This window comes from Elephantulus edwardii, unplaced genomic scaffold, assembly GCF_000299155.1.
Source record: "Elephantulus edwardii isolate Elephantulus edwardi_28Jun2011 unplaced genomic scaffold, EleEdw1.0 scaffold00105, whole genome shotgun sequence".
In the NCBI taxonomy this organism is placed as follows: Eukaryota; Metazoa; Chordata; class Mammalia; order Macroscelidea; family Macroscelididae; genus Elephantulus; species Elephantulus edwardii.
The window spans coordinates 11,915,410-11,935,825 of NW_006399855.1; the positions used below are offsets into that span (position 1 = coordinate 11,915,410).

The 20,416-nt window shown below is 36.9% G+C and overlaps 2 protein-coding genes across 3 annotated transcripts in view; one reads left to right on the forward strand and one right to left on the reverse strand.

Annotated features, from left to right (window-relative positions):
- GDI2 (GDP dissociation inhibitor 2) overlaps positions 1–12,502 on the forward strand; it is a 42,891-nt gene extending 30,389 nt beyond the window's left edge. Inside the window, exons 6-10 of one of the 2 annotated variants that reach the window (XM_006891867.1) lie at positions 4,142–4,241; positions 9,750–9,921; positions 11,624–11,768; positions 11,988–12,042; positions 12,132–12,502. In XM_006891867.1, the coding sequence (XP_006891929.1) occupies positions 4,142–4,241; positions 9,750–9,921; positions 11,624–11,768; positions 11,988–12,042; positions 12,132–12,278 (619 nt within the window). In that variant the 3' untranslated portion in view covers positions 12,279–12,502. The remainder of the gene's footprint in view (positions 1–4,141; positions 4,242–9,749; positions 9,922–11,623; positions 11,769–11,987; positions 12,043–12,131) is intronic. The other variant, XM_006891866.1, reaches the window with a different exon arrangement.
- Positions 12,503–15,550: 3,048 nt separating this feature from the next.
- FAM208B (family with sequence similarity 208, member B) overlaps positions 15,551–20,416 on the reverse strand; it is a 123,164-nt gene continuing 118,298 nt past the window's right edge. The window contains exons 25-26 of the mRNA XM_006891880.1: positions 16,137–16,318; positions 15,551–15,669 (exon numbers count right to left, since the gene is read on the reverse strand). Coding sequence (XP_006891942.1) covers positions 15,551–15,669; positions 16,137–16,318 — 301 coding nt within the window. The remainder of the gene's footprint in view (positions 15,670–16,136; positions 16,319–20,416) is intronic.

The window sequence follows — 20,416 nt, forward strand, 5'->3', positions numbered from 1 at the left end:
TATCCCTAGTACCACGACCCCTTCTAAACCCAGCCTGGACTTCCGGCAGTTCTCTGCTGATGTGCTGTTCTAATCGTTTTTGGATGATCTTCAGCAGAATTACAAATTACAGTAGAACAAATTACAGAAGATTAAAGACTACTGCCATTAGTATGGATTACATCCCAACATCAAGAAAACAAGAATCTTAACCAATAGACAATATTAGAATAGATGGGAGAAAAGAAGTTTGTCAAAGATTTCATTTTACTTGCATTTATAATCAATACTCATGGTAGCAGCAGTCAATAAATCAAGACATGTTGCGCTGGAGAAATCTGCTGTATAGAACATCTCCATTTCTTAAGAGTAAGAATATCCGTTTAAAGACTAAGGTGCACCTGATCCAGTCTGTAGTATTGCTTCCTATGCTTCACCATACCTATACAAATCTGTATGCTGAGCAAATCATTTGTAAAACTGGACTTTATGGAGAAGAATATGGCGTCAAGATCAGAGAAAGATTCAACAATAACCTGTGTAATGCAGATGATACAACCTATCTTGCTGAAAGTGAGAACTTAAAAGACTCTAGCTTTCAATATTGACTGCATTTCAACATTTAAGAAGGCAAAAATACTTAGCACTGGACCAAGTGAGTAACATAATGATAGATGGAGCAAAGATTTGAAATTGTCAGTGATTTAACCTTGGATCTGCAGCATTCAGAAGGTCAGCAGACTTACTGTTCTGGGCAAGTCCACTGTCAGGGACTTTGCAGATTATTGAGGAGCAGTGATACCTGTTTGAAGACTAAGGTGTGCCTAATTCAAGCCATGGCCTTTTAAGCCATTTTTTATACATCTGAGAGCTGGGCAGTGAATATGAATGACAGAATATGAATTGATGCCTTTTGAGTTAGTTGTGTTGTTGAAGAAGAATACTGAATATCCTTTGGGTTGCCAAAACAACAAACAGGTATGTCTTGGGGAAAATGCAGCCAGAGTGCTCCTTGGAGGCAAGAATGGTGAAACTTAATCTCACATACTTTGAGTATGTTGCTAGGAGAGGCTGTTTCTTGGAAAGGGACATCATACTTCGAAAGGCAGAGCATCAGCAAAAGAGAAGGCGATCCTTAATAATACGGTTTGACACAGTGAGTGCAGCAGTGGCCTCAAGTGTGTCACAGATGAAGAGGATGGCACAGGTTAGGACAGGGTTCATGTCTTTTGTTCATGGAGTACTATGAGTCTTACTTGACTTGCCAGTACTTAACAAGAACACCTTATGCTTCTGAAAGTTGGGCAATGAATAAGGAAGACTTAAAAAAAAAGACGCTTTTGAATTGTGTTGACAAAAAATATTTGATATACCATAGATTGTCCAAAGAGCAAACCAATCTGTCATGGAGAAGGTTCAACCAACAGAGGCAAAGATGGGTGAAACTTAATGTTACATACTTTAGTCATATTGTCAGGAGGGACCAATCTTTGGAAAAAGAAATGATGCTGGGAAAGGTAGAGCGTCAGAGAATGAGGTGGACCTTAAAAGAGATGGATTGACACAGTCCCTTTAACAATGGGATCAGGTGGCCTCGTGGCAAGAAGCTGCACTGCCATCCGAGGGTCACCTGGTTTGAGACCACGAGCTGCACTGTGGAGGATAGGAAATGTCCTACCGTGCAGTTAACTGCCTCTGAAAACCTACTAACGGGTGAGCTGTGGGTCACTTCTGACTCCACAGTACACAACGATAGCTGAGCATGGCAGAGATGACGAGAATGGTGCTTGAATAGGGTAAGGTTCTGATGCGTAGTGTTCGGTAGTGTTAGTCACCTTGTTACTAACCTTGTGCTTAATGGTTATCTGTATGTCTTTGTGCTGTGACGATCATGTACTTTGCACATTTAAAAAAATGCCTTTGATTTAGATTTGTAGGAAATCTCTATATAGTTTTACAGAAAATACTTTTTTCAGATGTATGCATATATTATGGACATTTTCTCCAAACTCTAGCTTGTCATTTGATAAGCTGATAATTAAATTTTAATTTTGATACATTAAAAAAAATTTGTGTTGACTACCTTTTGAGACAGAGAGAGTGATGTTACAAGCCCAAAGACTGTGTTTTTCTAGTGGTTTGACATCTGTCAGCTACTCAGCTGGAGAAAGAGGGACAGTCTCTTCCCTTGTGATTTACAGCCTTGGAAACCCTATGTCAGAACTGGCTTAATGTCAGTAAGAAAGCGAGTGAGCTTTGGGATTCTATCTAAAATACCATGTCCTACTCTGAAAACCAGCTGTTTTCCTAGCTTTGCCTTGTCAAGTTTAGGGTTTATCTGGAAATACTCTTGGTGTGTAGGGTGAGGTAGGGCTTATGCTTGGTTCATTTTCCACTAATGTTGAGTCAATTTAGTATTTTCTGTTGAAAAGTCTTACCTTTCCAATAGACTGTGGTGCCTTCGGGAGTGAACTAATGTTTTATTTGTGTGATCTATTATTAATTGTTCCTATGTAATTATACAGAAAACCATGAATTGGATAATGTCCTTCCAACTCTTTCCCTCCCTCCCTCCCTTATATTTTGGCTATTTTAAGGTCTTTGTATCTCCTTATGTATTTTATAATCAGTTAAATGTTTGCTAACACACACACACACACACACACACACACACACACATATAAAATCGCTGAATTTTGTATTTCGGCCTTATATCTTGTGATTCAGCACTTGTTCGTTCTGTTAGTTCATTTATTATTTGTACTAGTTTTATAAAGAACTCTGGTGGCCTGATAGTAAGAACCGAACTGCAGTCCCAGAGGCACACAGTTCGAATCCACCAGCTGCACTGCAGGAGAAGGATGAGCATTCTCCTCCTATGTGATTAACTTAACCCCGAAGATCTGCTGAGGGTCAGCTATGAGTTGATTCGGACTCAATGGCACGCAACAATAGTTGTAGATATATTTGATGATTTCTTATAGTCATATGATCAATGAATAAAAAGAGTGATTAACTTATTCTCTTAACCTTTATCTGTTTTTTTCCTTCCTGATGCAGTTTCCCAGTGTCTCATAGAGCTAGTTTTAAAGAACAGAAATTTATCTGCTTTACCCAAGGCCAACTGATTTATTCACATATAAATAATGTCATTCCATGACAGCAGCTAGATTATTAGTGTTTGGTTAACCATAGTGGTCTCTCCCATGCCTTTATTATCATTAGATAATATCGGAAAATGTTGAATACAAGTAATGAGAATGGACATCTTTCTTAGTTGGAATTAACGTCATATTTTACTGTTATATATATTTTTTCTGTAAGCTTTTTGTAGATTTTTTTAAAAAATTGGAGTAAGTTACCTTGTTGCAGTTTCTGGGCTTGTATGAAGAGTGGATATTTATTAAGTCATTTATGTGGCTTTTGTTCAAATACGGTAAATTTTATAATTGATTTTAGAATATTAAACTAACCTTGCATAGACATTAGTAGTGTTCTGCAGAAAGCAGTATGACCAGTACTGTTAGGTATATTTAAAGTAATAGTTTTAACAGTGTAACGAATACACTTTATTGTTTCAGCTGTTTTTGTTTTTTAAATACTATTGCTTTTTTTTCTCCCCCCACTTCTGCATTCATTTTAGGATTGTTTTATTCTTCTCAGGTATATGGAAAACATGTATCTTACATTTTTCCAGAAAAATCAAGACTAAAATTATACTTGAAGAAAATTAAATACAAACTATCCTTGGGCCAGACAAGTCTAGAACTCCCCTTTGGATTCCATTTGGGAGTCTGTGGTTTGTGCTGGTAGTTTTTAGTATCCTAATAGGTTTCCTACCTTCATTGCAGAATAGTATCTATCTGCAGGAGGACTCAGCCATTTTGGAATCTTCTTTTTCATTTCTGGCTGGTGTTTATTTTGCCTTGTTAGATGCAATTTTGTGAATTATTTCATTGATTCCTCAGTTTGTAGTTTTGTCTAACCTTGCCATTGTTGTTTTGTTTGAGACTTTAATGATGTATCTTGATATGGATAGTTTTGTCTATTTTAAAACTGATGCTTTAATGACCAATGCCTTCTAGAAGAAACTGAACAAAAATAGTGCTTGTAAATCAGTAAGGAAGGAGACGTTTAATTGGAATTTTAAAAACTTTTCTAGGCTAAGTGCAATTTATGGAGGTACCTACATGTTGAATAAGCCAATTGAAGAAATCATTGTGGAAAATGGAAAAGTGGTGGGTGTAAAATCTGAAGGAGAGGTGAGTAGCTTTTGTAAAAAATATATTGTGTTCTAACAAAGAAAAGCTTATTATTTAGTAAGTACTTATTTTGGTTTCCAATATTGATGCTAGATTCCAGAGTTCATAGAATTTTTTTATAGTAAACTGGGATTGTATTGACAAACAACTAATTAAGAGATCCTTTATTTTTAAAAACCTATAGATTGTAATACTTGGTGTTGATCATTGATTATGGAGGAGTTCTAAGTCTTATGTAATATGAGTGACTTCCTCCTAGATTTTCATTTAAAATGATCTTTATGTGAACTGGGTGCTCTAGCTCTGATGGTTTATCACCACATATGAATTTATTAATTGAAAGCTTTGAGTCTGACTGTACAGAGTCCACCAGTAGTTCCATGGGAGAAAGATGAATAGTTTCCTCCTGTTTTTATTTACAACTTTGCTGTTTGTGAGAGCTGACTTAATGGCAGTGAGGTGGATTTTTTTTAATTGTATTACTTCTTTTATTGTTGGCATTAGGCTTGACTAGTATTGAACATTTTATTATGTAATACTGCTTTCTTTTATTGTTCACAAATAAAAAATAATTTGCACATGCATATAACCTGCATAGGAAACAAATGTACTAGGGGCCTGTTTGGAAAACATGTAGATTGTACATTGTTTGCATAAAAAATGAGGTCATTGTGGAGGTAGTTATCCACAGAAGTGGAGTTTTTGACAGTGTTTCTCCATTTGGGGAATCCTGTTCAAGTGCATGTTCTGACTGAGTATGTCTGAGGCGACTGCAGTTTATTGCCGTTTCCCAGATGATGCCAGAGCTGCTGTTCTAGACACCGTACCTTACAGCAAATACTAAAGATGAAACCATCATTCTTTCCCTTTTATCTCCAAAATGCTTCTTTGCTATTTGATTTAGTTGTTACCCTTAGTTATTTTAAAGACAGAAGTGTCCCCGATGCAAACTATGGTATTTTCATTTTCACCTGCTTCCTATGCATCTGAAGTTGTACAATGAATAAGGAAGACCAAAGAAGAACCTGTGCCTTTGAACTGTGGTGCTGGTGAGCAATATTGACAATACCATAGACTCAGATGTGCCTTGAAAGAAGTGTGACCATAGAACTCCTTAGAGGCAAGGATGGTGAATCTTTGTCTTACATACTTTAGGCATGTTGCCAGGAGCAGCCAGTCATTGGGAAGAGATATGCTGGAGATGCAGAGGATCATGAAAGAAAGACCCCTAATAATGACAATTTGTACAGTGACTGTAACAATGGGTTGAGCATGACTGAGATTATGGCAGTAAAACATGACAAAATAACATTCAGATCTGTTGTTCATAGAGTCACTATGACTCATAGTTGACTTGACAGCGCCTAACAGCCACCTTCACCCTTCTTTCAGTACAGATGCTCTCTCAAATCCTACTTTTAAAATATTTCTCTTTTTAAATTGGGGGGAAATCCCAAAACAACCAGCTATGCTTGATAATTTTTCACCTGAAACACTGAACTGAGAAGGTATAATCCTTCTCAAGGTATATGTTCTCAGTTCTCGAAATCTCATTGGAAGTGAAGATTTGAGATCCTTTTTTTGGTAGCTGGTTTAAAAGGATGCATAAAGGAGAGAAAATTACAAAACTGGCCTAGTGCAAAAAGAACCTGATAAGGAATCATCCATCATGTTCTATGCATTATCTCATTTATTGACTACAACCAGCCTATGTTAAGAATGAGGTTAGCATTGAAAAACAAGGAACTCATTCAATATTATTCAAAATGGGTGAGCCTGGAGGACATTATGCTGAGTGAAATATCTCAGTCGCAAAAGGACAAATATTGCATGGTGCCGCTGCTGTAAAATGGGACTAATATCAGGGTGGGGGTAAGACTGAGAAAAATTGGATAAATTGTGTATACTGCACTGAAACAGATGAGGGACTGAATAATTTAAAAGTGATGTATGATAGGGTATTATGGTTATCACAAGAGTCCACATTTAAGGTTGCATAGTGGAATGTACTTGGGGCAGTGGGAGGGGTGCGGGGGGATTGTGTACCAGGGAGGGAGTCTTTCTTTTACATTTGAAAGAGAGGAGCGAACTGGGGGGCGGGGGGAGAGGGCTGGGCGGGGAGAGAAGTGCAGCAATGAATGAATGGAAATCCAAATTCTCTGTAAATGTTCATTAAAATTATTTTAAAAAAAAAAGAATGAGGTTAGATAAAGAAAGTTCAAAAGATGCACAGTGATGTGTGATTATGAGGTGGAATTTCAATGAAAGCATTTAATTCTCACAGCCATCAATTGCAGTCCACCTTGGGATCAAATTAATGTAGGAGGATGTTATGTGCCTTTGAGTTGTAGTCATAGCTAGCTACCTTATGTCTGATACACCCCAATTGTTGCCAGGTCCTGTGCCATCCTCCCAATTGTTCTGTTTGAGCCTCTGTGTCAGTCCATTTTGTTGGGGGTCTTTTTTGTTACTAATCAATACTATAGCAAACATGATAACCTTCTCCTAATAACATGGCCAAAGTATGTGGTAGAGTCACACCATTCTTACTTCACATGAGCATTATGGCTGTACTTCTAAGATAGATTTGTTTGTTTGGTGGTGTATTTGTGTTTTGTGGTTTTTTTTTTTTTTGGTTGGTCTTGTTAGGTGCCACTGACTACGACACGTAGCATAGTTGTGACAAATTTTTTGTCAATACCATAGTTCAAATATATCAGTTCTTCTGTCTTCATATTCATTGTCCAGTTTTCACAATTTATTTGAGAGGATTGAAGATATCATGGTTTATGCCACAAAGAGGTTTTCTGCAGCAGATTTTCCCAGTACAATATGCCAGATCTCTTGATAGGTATTTTTACATTTAAATATTATCATGGGATCTTTACCTTCATTTTAAGTGTGTATTTTCTGACTTACCACTAAACAATTTCCTTATAAGTCCCTTTTCATCTTGCCTTTGTCATTGTGGCTTATCTGTTTTAAATAAAAAGGAAAGCATAAGATTTTATAGTAATGCCAGTTTAACACTAAAGAGCAATATAAAACTCCATCTCACTGGTGAGTCAGGTCTGAGGAAACAGATTGCCGCCTAAGCAGACCTCCCCTTTCTTCCTTAGAGCTGCTAGTGGGCAGTTCAAACCGCCGGAGATGTCCAGTCTTTGGGTTAGCAGCAGAATCTGCTACCAGCTAGGCCGTCAGAGCTCCTTGGGAAACAGTTGTCATCACATCACTATCTATCATCTTGGTGTGGAGCACCTCTCCCTTCACAGCATTTATTTTTCCCAAATTATTTTATGAAATAGGGATTGATAAAAACTTCATTAAAATTATAGTAAGAGTTTGAACATATGAAGTCTTTATAGAATGTAAAATTTGGGAGATAAAAAGGATAATCCTCTTTTTGTAAAACAAAATAGGCCCATTTTCTTGGTTTTATAAAATAGTGTGATGTCTTTCCTGTGAAACAATTTTTGAGAATACTGTATTTTTTGTCTGTAAAACTATATTGTTCACTATATCTTAAATTTAAGGAAGTTAAAAAGAATACTGTCATGTAATCTGAGAGTTTCACTATAATTAGTCTAATATGCCACTGTCCATTAACATTAATCTTCTGATTCATGTAGTAAGATTGAAACATTTATTCCTCTTTGCCCTTACGGATGGAAATGTTTTTATCTGTACTTATTGAAAGCTAAAATTGGTCTATATAAACAGCCATTGGAGGGGAGCTCTGGTGGCCTAGTGGCAAGAAGCTGCACTGCAATCCCAGAGGAACATGGTTCGAATCCACCAGACGCTCTGCCGGAGAAGGAGGCGCAAAATCCTCCTGTACCAGTCAGATCTGATTTGCCGGTACACGCACACAAAATTTAAAAAAAAAAAAAAACAGCCATTGGGAATCTGGACTCTGTGTAGCAGAACGTGGCTTCAGGATCAGAGGAACCTGTGTTATGCACATGACACACCTTGCTTACCCAAACTGAGGAGAACTTGAAGTGTCTCCTGCAGGAGCAGCTTGCAATATGGACTGCATCTCAACATCAAGAAAACAAAGATTTTTTACAAATAGGACAACAGGAAATGAGACATGAATAAAATGATTGAGGTTGTTAATGTTTTCATCTTGGTCAAATCCACATTCAAATACTCTTGACACCAGTAGTCAGGTAATCAAAAGATGAGTTGCTATGGGAAAATCTGCTGTCAGACCTCTCAAGAAGGCTAAGGAACAACGATGTCAGTCTAGAAATTAAGGTGTGCCTAATCCAGGCCATTGTCTTCTCGGTTGTTTATTGTACATCTGAGAGTGAGGTGACAGTTAAGGATGACAGAAGAGTTGATGCCTTTGAGTTGTGGTGCTGGATAAGAGTACTGAACAGACCATGTACTGCCCAGAGAACACAGAAATCTATCATGGAGGGTGAAACCAGGTTGCTCCTTCCAGGCAGTGATTCTCTCACATACTGGACATGTTGTCAAGAAAGGCCAGTCCTCAGAGAAAAAAAATGGTTGGCATGGTAGAGGGTCAGTGCAAGAGAGGAGACCTTGGAAGACACTGATTAACACAGTACTTACGGTAGTGGGGTCAGGTTTGTCAGAGACGGGTTGGCTCAAGATAGGACAGAGCTCAGAGCTGCTGTTTGCTATGAGTTGTAGTTGACTTGATGGTCAACTACATAACAAGTCTTGCTTGACATAACAAGTCTTAAATACTCTTGTAAGATACAGTACTTTGGGCAGAGCAATTAGAAAAGTTGAGGATGACATTCCTCATTATTTCATCCTTCACACTGATTGAACCATTCTCTTATTAATGACTGTTGTGGTCATTAAGATCCCATTGTATGTTTTCTCACCCCCATCCTAGCCCTTTTGGGAAAATGTCTACTATGAAAGAATAAATAAAGCAAAACCTAAATGTGTGTATGTATTCCTGGTGCTATGCAAAGGATACTAAGAACCATATGCTTTCCTTTAGCTAAGTGGCCATCTCAACCCTTATTATTGTGCAAGTCTACTGTAACAACCTTGTGTTAAAAAGGATAATAGAGTTTAACATACTAAAAGAGTTTTAGCATAATAGAGTTTACCATATTAGAGCATAATAGAGTTTAGGAGATAATACTTTTATCTGCTATCACAAAGGGGTTTTTTGAATTGTAGAATTTCCTTTTATGTCTTTTTTCCTTAGGAAACTTTTGATATAAAACTCGGGTTTTGATATGAAATTTATATTACTATCTAGCAGCTACCATTTTACTTGGAAAACACAGTCTTAAGCAAAATCATGATTTTGATCTGTTGAAATAAGATTTGAAGTCCATGTATCGGAGAGTTGCTGGCAAGGCTAGTTTGAGTCGTAATCTGTAAGAACTATCTAGAGTTGTACTTACTAGATTAATGAAGTTAGTAATTATTTTCTAGGGAAATTGGCATCAATTTACTGTTTTAAAATATCAGGGACACTGAACATTAAAGTCCTTTTTAATTGTTTTGTTACAGATCGCTCGTTGTAAGCAGCTCATCTGTGATCCCAGTTATGTAAAAGATAGTGTACAGAAGGTAGGCCAAGTGATAAGAGTTATATGTATCCTAAGTCACCCAATCAAGAATACCAATGATGCCAACTCATGCCAGATCATTATTCCACAGAACCAAGTGAATCGAAAATCAGGTGAGTTTTGAGGACCAACAGATGTCTGTACAATTTTGGTAGAATAATTTGCTTTGAAATTATATGCTTTATTGCTGTACAGAGACACAAGAAACAAAATACTATCATTTTTGAATTGTTTAGCCAGTGAAACTTGACTAGGAGTCTAGGTTCTTATGCTGCCTTTTACTTTTGTGCTTAGTCACATACCTATTTTTTGTCGTTTTTTTGTTTGGTGGGTTGTGGTTGGGTTTTTTTTTTTTGTTTTTGTTTTGTTTTTTAGTTTACAAAAAGTTGGATATTCATTATTGCACATATTCCTCCATTCCCCCTACTATCCACTTTGCAATGTGCATGTTACTCTGGACTATTGTCATACATGCAGTGCCTAATCATGTTTTCCTTTGAAACAGTTCTTTGTTTCATCTGTTATAATTCAGTGTTCATTATCTATCCACTCTTTTCCTAGTCTCCCCCCAAAACACCCATGTCAGTTCTGATTTATAACAGTGGTGTTAGGCATTCATCCTTTTGACTATTTCACTCAGCAAAATGTCCACCAAGGTCACCCATTTGTGTAATGTTTTACAAGTTTTTCAGTGCTGCATAGTATTCCATTGTGTAAATAGACTATAGTTTTTCCTATCCATTAGTTTGTAGATGGACATTAGGGTTCCTTCCATCTCTTTGCTATTGTGAATAAGGCAGCAATAAACATGGGTGTACATATATCTCTTTGGATGGTGGTTATGGTTTCTTTTAGGGTATATTCCCAATAGTGGAATTGCTGGGTCAAATGGTATTTCTATTTCCAAATTTTTGAGAAAGCACCAACTGCCTTCCAAAGTGGCTGTACCATTTACACTCCCAATAGCAGTGAATAAGGGTTCCAATCTCTCCACAATCTTGCCATTATTTGTTGTTTGCCACTCTGTTGGACTTGGCTTTGTTTTTGGGGTGAGATGATACCTTATAGTTGTCTTGACTGTCATCATTTGTTGTTGAAATGAAACTTTCCTTATCGTCTTTCCATCTCTGGTGACAACAGTCAGTCCATCTGGTTAAGGGTCTTTCTTTCACTGACCTTTCCCAGACTGGTTCTTTCTGACAGAGTGCCCTGAGTATTTGAGAAGTTTTACTCTTTTTCTCTAAAGAGCCCACTTTCTCCAAGTTAGATTTGTGCTTTTAGCTGTCCATGTTGTGTATCTTAAAGTTGGAACCAACCCATAGCTGACCCTCCTGTGGGTTTTCATGGGAAATTAATCACACAGGAGGAAGTTGCTCATATTTCTTCTATGGAGCGTCTGATGGAATAAAACCTTTATCTTTGTGTTGGCAGTGCCATTCCTTATTATTTAACCACCAGAGCTCGCATGGGCTATCCCAATACCACAATTCAAATACATTCATTTTTCTTTGCTCTTATTGTCTGTGAGATGCATATTAACCACTAGAGTTCCTTAAAGTTTCACTTATCTGAAGTTTTGTATTACTTTACTAAACCCTTTTGTAGCTTTGGCTAAGCTTGTCATACTATGGCACAGATATGAAGGGTCCAGTAATTAATTCATGGCCACCTAAACCTATAACTATTCTATATGAGTCTTTTAGCCTCCATACAGATTTTAAGCTTAGATGGTACTGCCTATTTCACATGGAACGCAAGTGTACAAATGTTTAAGGATTACCAACATTAGGAAGTAACAATTTCACTTCTTTTTAGATATCTATGTTTGCATGATTTCTTCTGCACACAATGTGGCAGCACAAGGAAAATATATCGCCATAGTTAGTACAACTGTGGAAACCAAGGAACCAGAGAAAGAAATCAGACCAGCTTTGGAACTCTTGGAACCAATTGAACAGAAGTAAGTGATGTATTCATATTAAAATCAACTAAATTACAAACTTAAGCCTTTGATTTTGTCTCCTTTATGGAGTAGACACCAGAATAATAAAGCAGCCATAGGCTGCTGTGTGTGATCCTGATTTTAAAGACTATCCCTACCAGTCTTTATCCATTGGGTTTTGAAATTCAAACAAAGCAGTGGTTTATACTAACTTGCCTAATTGTTTTCCCCTTCTAGATTTGTAAGTATCAGTGACCTCCTTGTACCAGTAGATTTGGGAACAGAAAGCCAGGTGAGTGTGGAGACAAGTTAATATTTTCAGGCTTTACTGGGGAGAGGACATCCCTAAATATTCATAAGCCTTTGCCACTCTATTTTCAGATTTTTATTTCCCGCACTTATGATGCTACAACTCACTTTGAGACAACCTGTGATGACATTAAAGACATCTATAAAAGGATGACGGGATCAGAGTTTGACTTTGAAGAAATGAAGCGCAAGAAAAATGACATCTATGGAGAAGACTAACAGCAGTACTTACTTATTAGCTAATCAGAACAAATTTGAAATTTGGCAAATAATGCATATTGTATGAAATCAATATTCTAAGGCCTGCTTTTATAATCAAAACTGAAAGATTGGAGAGAGTACTACACCAATAAAATATCCCTCCCCTTTATCTCTTTAATATCATGTATTAACTTTTCATGGAGTGGCTGTTCAGAATTGGCCAGTTACCATATTCTGTTTAACAAGTAATACCCCTGCCTCTGCCAAAATCAGTTTTTAAACATTGTGATACTGATAACAGAGATCTCGATACAGTATATATTTTAATCAGTGTAGCCTTTGCAGTTATGTGCTTCTGCTGTTCAAGAGCTGTATCAGTACATTTGTGTGCCATGTGCTCTTAACATAAAGGAGATTCTAAATTTAACATTCTGTTATTATGGGTGGGGCAGTATTCCTAATGTTTTCCATGTCACTACATTTGGTGTCATTTCAGGTATTAAGACAGTGCCCAAAGTGCTTAGCCACAAATTTGGTCTATGTGGGCACAGAATTCTAACCAAACTCCTGATTTAGGGGGTCATTTGGGGGAAGCTTGTCTGACTAATGGCTCCATACAGTTTTAATCTAATAAAACTGGTGAGAGAAAAGGGTAAAGTAACCTATCATCAAGCAGGTGAACAGTCGAAGCATCTTTGTATCCCAGGGGTGGCTTCTTCACTGGACCAAGCTGCAATGCAGTATTGATTTGACAGAGCCTAAGCTTTAGTGATGCCTCTCTCAGAATGGCTCCAAATGATTTCTGTACTGCAAAATAAAGCCAACTCTGGAAAACCACTACCCTGCCCTATTGGCCTTTTTGTGTCTTAATCATTTAAAAATTAATTAGGCACGGCAGTAGCTCAGTGCTATTAAATGTATCTTCAACAGAGCTGAAAACTTTATACTGCACATGGCTAGTAGCTAAGAGTATGGACATACTTCTCACTGGATGGTTTAAAAAGCAACTGCCACTGGCTTCACTGTTAAGTATACCCCAAATTATATTCTTAACACTGTAATAATAATTACACATCTTTTCAGTCATGCTTTCAAGTAATTTATTCTATATTTAGAAGTAAGTTTTACTGGAAAAGTCTTGTCTCACTGTATATAAGCTATTGTTTACCACAGATGAATAAGGACATTTTAACTATTTTCTTAGACTGAATAGTGAGACTAACTATTTGCTTAAAGAAAAATTTTTGCTTTTTCCCACCCTCACATTCTTTGAACTCTGGGTGGCATAATTCTTTGCTGTAAAGTAGGATGTTTCACAGCTTCTCTGGCTCTACTTCCTAGATGTCAGCAACATCTCCCTAGTAGTATTAACCAAATATGTGCCAGACACTTTCAAGTATTCCCATTGTTTAAGCTACACAATGAAACTAAAATTCAGCAAGCTTTTCCCTTTTCATACATAATCCTTAAAAATTATGAACTAGAAAAGTATTTTCATACATGCATACTACTCAGTTTATTACTGACACTTATGTGCCTGGTCAGTAGGTACTGTGACAATTAGGCACAGTCTCAAGAACAGTTAGAATTAATGTTGGCTATGGAAATGGAAGATTATGGATTTTGGAAGACTTTCGGGGAGAAAAGAAATAAGAACATTTAAAAGCAGTAAGTGCTGACAGGTAGCTAAGTACTTAATGTTTCCTTTTCCTTAGTAAATTATAATTAATTCAGCATAAATAAACCAAGTACATTTATGGCCTTATTTATTCTTATAAGGAAGCCTGGCAGTTTGGTTGGCTCTGCCATTGGTTTGACTCCAGGCAGCTAAGCTGCTCTGCAGAAGAAAAGTGAGGTGGTCCATGTAGATAAAGATTCATTCAGAGCCTTGGAAACACCCTTTCATTTAAGGGTCACTGGGAGCTGGAACCAACTAACCAGAAGTGGGTTTTGGCAGCTGACCTCATGGACAACAAGAGGGTGAAAAATTAACAAGTTCCTATGCAAATATATAGTACCAACTATAGTAGCAAAGCACCAGTCCTTCTGAGACTTAAAAATTTCATTTAGTAGAGAGGAATTATCTACGAAGTGGACAGTTTGACTTAAGTCTCCATATATAAGTCATTAATAAAACCTCTTAAGAATGAGTGAAAAATTACTTAAGATTTCCTTTATCTGAGTTAGTGAGGTAATGGTGTCCCAGACGCAGTGGGCAGGTCTATGGCAATGACAAACAGCAAGGCCAAAGCAACAGAAATGGGTCACTAAATAGCCTAAAATTAGTTGTGGTGGAGTTAATACAAAAACCACTGAATGATTTTTTCCCCCAGATGTCTTTATTAAAAAAGAAAACAAATTTTGTTTTAAAAAAAAAAATCTTTGTTCCAAATAGATACTACAAATTTTTTTTTTGGCTTGGCTTTGAGTTTTAAAGGTTACTGTAAAAATTATTCCTAATACCATAAATATAAGATTTATTCCTCAAGGTTGATTGTGAAAAATGACAATTTAGAAATCTGTACCATTAGAGAAAAAGGTTTTGTAGTGTTAAATGTTGTTTGAATAATAGCAAATGAATTAGTATATAATTACAGTTTTTACAAAAGTGGTAAAACTTTCAAAACAAACCATTATGTGCATTATTATTATATATACCATACTGGTATGGTTTAACTTTTACTTCAACTAAGTAAACCATAAATTTAAATATTATTTAGTTCAGTAGCTCTGAAGGCATTCTGTTTAAAATGAAAATAATAACTGCAACCCAGCTCTGTGCCACTGTGAAGTCAAACATTTTTCCAAAATAAAGAAAGAAAGCATTTCTTACGTAAAACATTTCATTTTTAAAAGTTTTCAAATAAAACAGTTCATATTGTATTTCAAAATTGACAGTTCATATTGTATTTCAAAATTTTCCAAAGAAAAGTGAAAATACTAATTTGTTGATCTTGCCATCCATGTTTTGAAAGCTGCAGTTGAATCACCTGGATAAACAAAATTGACAATAATTGCATCTTCCAAGAATTACTATAAATGGCTTTGCTTACTATAAGGCCAGGAAATACGGGCCAACTAAAACCATAACACATCTTTAGGTTAAAAATGAGTAACTGATACTCAAATACACAGTTTATACCAGACTTTCAGTATACAGAAATTATGCCCCATTTTTTTATATAGCATGATCTAGAAGGTAAAGAATTTTAAAATAATTTGTTGCTGTCATAGATGCCCACCCAAGACCTGCTAACAGTTCCACTAAAGTGGAAGAGGTAAAGGTATTCTTACCAATAGCTACTCCTAAATGGAGTTGCTACTTTTTGTATATTTTCAATGAAGTTATTTACATCTGTAACAAGAATTCCACTGTTTTCAAATACTTCTCTGAAGACTGTAGGTTTGTCTGTAAAAAGGAAATAAAAGATATTTTAAAACACCAAAACCTTTCATTAAAAAAAAAAAGTCTTGCGTGGACTAATATAAATGAAAAGGTGTCTAATTCAAGTTACACAATCTGGTACTTCCAGCCACATTGTCAACAGTTACAGTCATTGCTTTACTGGGAGAAGCCTGAACAGAATTCACACAAAATATGACACAGCTAAGAAAAAAATTCGATAAATACTGGTAGGAGTTGATTAAGCCTAATGGAAAGAACTAGATCAGGACTCTTGACAGATAAAACTCACATGTAAAACTCTTCAATCCCAGTCTTGGGTAGAATTTTCAAAATTTGGGTTAAAAGTTTACTCTTGGTTTCCAGTAGTTGGACAGATTCATCTTAGGTACTCAATGCTTGGGAGGGACATTTCTAGAACTGACCTTTCAGCTGAAAGTGAATGTGAGGTAGAACTTGTGCTGTGAATTTACCTGTTAGGAAGACAGCAAACCTGGCTTCAATGTGCTGAATTTGCAAGTTTAACAAACATTTCAAGTTTTCCGCTTTTCTTGAGGAACGAGAATCGCACTGGTGATAATGAAGAAATTCAATTATATTTGCACTCTGAGAGGACTTCACTATTAAGTTCTTTTTATGGGCAATTGAATCCACTCTGGAAAATACACAAAAATATTAATCAAATTAAGATTCTATATATAATGACAGTTAATTTTCTACTAAATCTTAGCTTTCAATTATTTCTAAATTGTCTTTACTACTTAACACTCTTAACACATTTTTGTAAAAACATTGAAACTTCTGAGTTTCCCTTTTGACATTCTACTTCGACACAATTGGCCTCCTAATTGGTAGCATCACTGTTCTATAGATGAGAAGTTAATGGGCATAAACATGACTTTCAAAGCACAAACTAATCAGCTTCAATCAGCAAATACTGAGCATTATGGCATGTGTTATAGGAAAAAAAGATGTGATAAAAATCCTTTAAAAATTTTTCAGAAATTCTTCTAACTGTAAATAATAATATTCTGTTCTTATTTTAAGTGTGAAATACATAACAAGGAATAGCAGCAGATACAGGGCTAAAGATAATGTGCAAGTATTTCTAGTGTGTATGTGCACATCGCTTTATTTACTTGAATGAAAACTGAGTCATGAAATGATTTATGTACTTGATCTAAGCTTTGTGCATGCATGCTGATCTGAAAAACGGTATTTTTCTATTCAAGATTACCCACCTGCTACTACTGTCCTCAGCTGTGGCCATTAGGAGGAGGTCTTTTCCTCCCTCTGAATCAAGGTGGTGGTGCTTCAGATAAAATCTAATTTTTCATACTTTCCCTGACAATTCTTTTCTGGATTCTTAATACACATAATGAAACCATTATTCTAAAGATACCAAAATAAATCAATCATTCTACTTTAATAGCACATGATTACCTATGTCCTAGGACAATCGAAATAAATCTTAATGAACCACATAACACTTAGTCACATTCAAGGAATGTTTTCAATATCAGTAATTCTTAGAAGTTTGAAGAGCCCCCCGCCTAAGATCTGCTCTGAGGACAAACTGCTCTGACAGTATTTGTGTACCAATGAATTGCTTTAAACATCACAACTATAATTTCTCTTTATATTAATAAAGATTTTTGGGAGCTCTGGTGGCCTAGTGGCAAAGAGCTGCAACTACAATCCCAGAGGCACACGGTTCGAATCCACCAGATGCTCTGCCGGGGAAGGAGGGACAATCTCCTCCTGTACCAGTCAGATCTGATTTGACGGTCCACACACACACACACACACACACACAGATTTTAAATTCCAAGCAAGAGATCTCATATGTAAGTACAGAGTTACCATCTAATTTTTTATTGGAAAGTCTGATCCATTTCCTGTGGACCATACTATACCATATATATAAAACAAGGGACCCATACCTTTCAGTCCAACCCTCATGTTTTGATCAGATCACTTCTAATTTCTTGAAAATTATGAAAGGAAAACAACTTTGAGATATCATCTCACCCCGTCAGAATAGCAAAATTTAACAGAACAGCAAGCAACAAATGCTGGCGAGGTTGTGGAGAAACTGGAACCCTTATTCACGGTTGGTGGGAATGTAAAATGGTGCAACCATTGTGGAAGGTGATATGGCGCTTTCTCAAAAAGTTGCAAATAGAGATACCATTTGACCCAGCAATTCCACTACTGGGAATATATCCCAAAGAGACCATAACTGACATCCAAGCAGATATATGCACACCCATGTTTATCGCAGCTTTGTTTACAATACCAAAGAGTTGGAAGCAACCTAAGGGCCCATCAACAAATGAATGGATAGAGAAGCTGTGGTATATCCACACAAAGGAATACTATGCTGCATTGAAAAACAAGGAACTCATGAAGTATTATTCAAAATGGGTGAGCCTGGAGGACATTATGCTGAGTGAAATATCTCAGTTGTAAAAGGACAAATATTGCATGGTGCCACTGCTGTAAAATGGGACTGATATCAGGGTGGGGGTAAGACAGAAAAATTGGATAAATTGTGTATACTGCACTGAAACAGATGAGGGACTGAATAAAAGCGATGTATGATAGGGTATTATGGTTATCACAAGAGTCCACAATTAAGGTTGCATAGTGGAATGTACTTGGGGCGGTGGGAGGGGTGCAGGGGGATTGTGTACTAGGGAGGGAGTCTTCCTTTTACATTTGAAAGAGAGGAGCTACCTGGGGGGTGGGGGGAGAGGGCTGGGCGGGGAGAGAAGTGCAGCAATGAATGAATGGAAATCCAAATTCTCTGTAAATGTTCATTAAAATTAATAAAAAAAATTATGAAAGGAATCCCAGTTTGTTAGCTTCATGTTGTTAATGTGCCACTGAGTCACCTGTGACTCAGTGCCTCAAGTACATCAGCTCTGAAAACTGCCCTATCCTAAGCCAATCTCATCGTCTTTAACACACCTAATCCCATTATTTCAATCACTGTATCACTCCAGCTCATGCTGGGTCTTCCTCTCCTGCACTGTCCCTCCACTCTTCCAAATGTGATGTCCTTCACCAAGGACTGATCCCTCCTCCTGCTATGTGCCTCTAAGGAACAAACTGATTTCACACTCTCTGAGACAGACCTTTTGTTCTCTGATGGTCCACAATATGTTCAACATTTTTCTACAGCACCACAACTCAAGGGCATTGATCCTTCTTCTGACATCCTTAGTTATTGTCCAGCTCTATGATGCATAGTAAGTAACTGCCAAGACCATGGCCTGAATTATCTTTCTCCAAACTCTAGTGATAAAAATGTTACTAACAATGGTGGCTGTCCTTCTAGGACATTCCCTTAGCATATATAAACTTCAAGATCAGAATCATAGTGTACACAGTTTTTGACAGGGACTTTTTTTATCTTCCTCTTCACTGTGCACAGGATTTTTTTTTTAAAAAAACAACTTTTTATTTGGCTTTGAGTTAAAGTTTCCAATTATTCATACACATTTCGTTCCATAACATTAATTCCAATGTACAAAGCGCCCATTCCATATTGTCCTTCCCACTTCCCTTCACCATCTCAGTAGGTGCTTAATATCCATTCCTTTTCTCCCTCTCTGGTAGCCATACAAGAATGGTCTCATCTGTATGAAAACCTCTCCCTAGATTGTCACAATTGTACCCTTATACTTATCCTCTGTGACCAACTTATTTCACTTAGCAAAATGACTTCTAGATTGTTTCCAAGTTACACAGTGTTTCACAAATCTTATTTTTCAGTGTTGCAAAATTTAACAATGTGTGAATGTACGGGAGTGCACAGATTTTTATTTTATATGGCTTAACTATAAGTTTTATATGGCAGTATTTTCTATAAATGTTAAAAAATATCTATCATAGACCCTATGTCTATTGCTTGTTTTTATGTGAAGTTGAGTCACCTATTACTCATAGCAACCCTATGTACAACAGCCCTAAACCTTGCTCTATCCCTTGCCAATCTTAATGTCTCTGACAGACCTATCCACATTACCCCAGTGACTGAATCAATCCATCTCACTGAGGGTCTTCCTCTCTTGCGCTGTCCCTCTCCAAAGACTGATACCACCTTGTAACATGTCCAAAGTATGTCAGATGAAGCTTCATAGAATCTTTGCCTCTAAGGAGCAGCCTGACATCACCCTCTTCAGGATGAACTTGTTTGTTCTCCAAGCAGTCCATGGTATATTTAACACTCCTCTACAGCACCACAGCTCAAAAGCATCAATTCTTCTATCAACCCTAGTCATTGTCCAGCTTTCTGATGCATAGTAAGTAATTCCAAAGACTATTTAATTTTTTAAAATTTTTTATTGCTTTTACCTTTTTAGTATTTTACATTTGTTTTGTGAATATTAATATTCTTCACATCCATAACCTTTTGAGTGGTTTTTAAAAATTTAATTTTAGATAAATTCAAAAGGTCAAAGGATAAAATGATATTTTCAATCTTTATTACATAATTACAGACTGGTGCAGTTTGAAATGTCAATAGTTATACAAATATTTCTGTTTACTCAAAATTCTGAAATGCAGGGCGAGGCAGCGCAAGGGCGAGGCCGCCAGCCGGGGGAACGCACGCCGCCGCCAGAAGGAGGAACGCCACCGCCAGACCGGGGAACGCCGCCGCCAGACGGGGGAACGCCGCCAGAGGGACCCGGAAGAGACCCGGGAAGAACAACAGCCAGCCACCTACTGCGGAACTCCAGAGGAG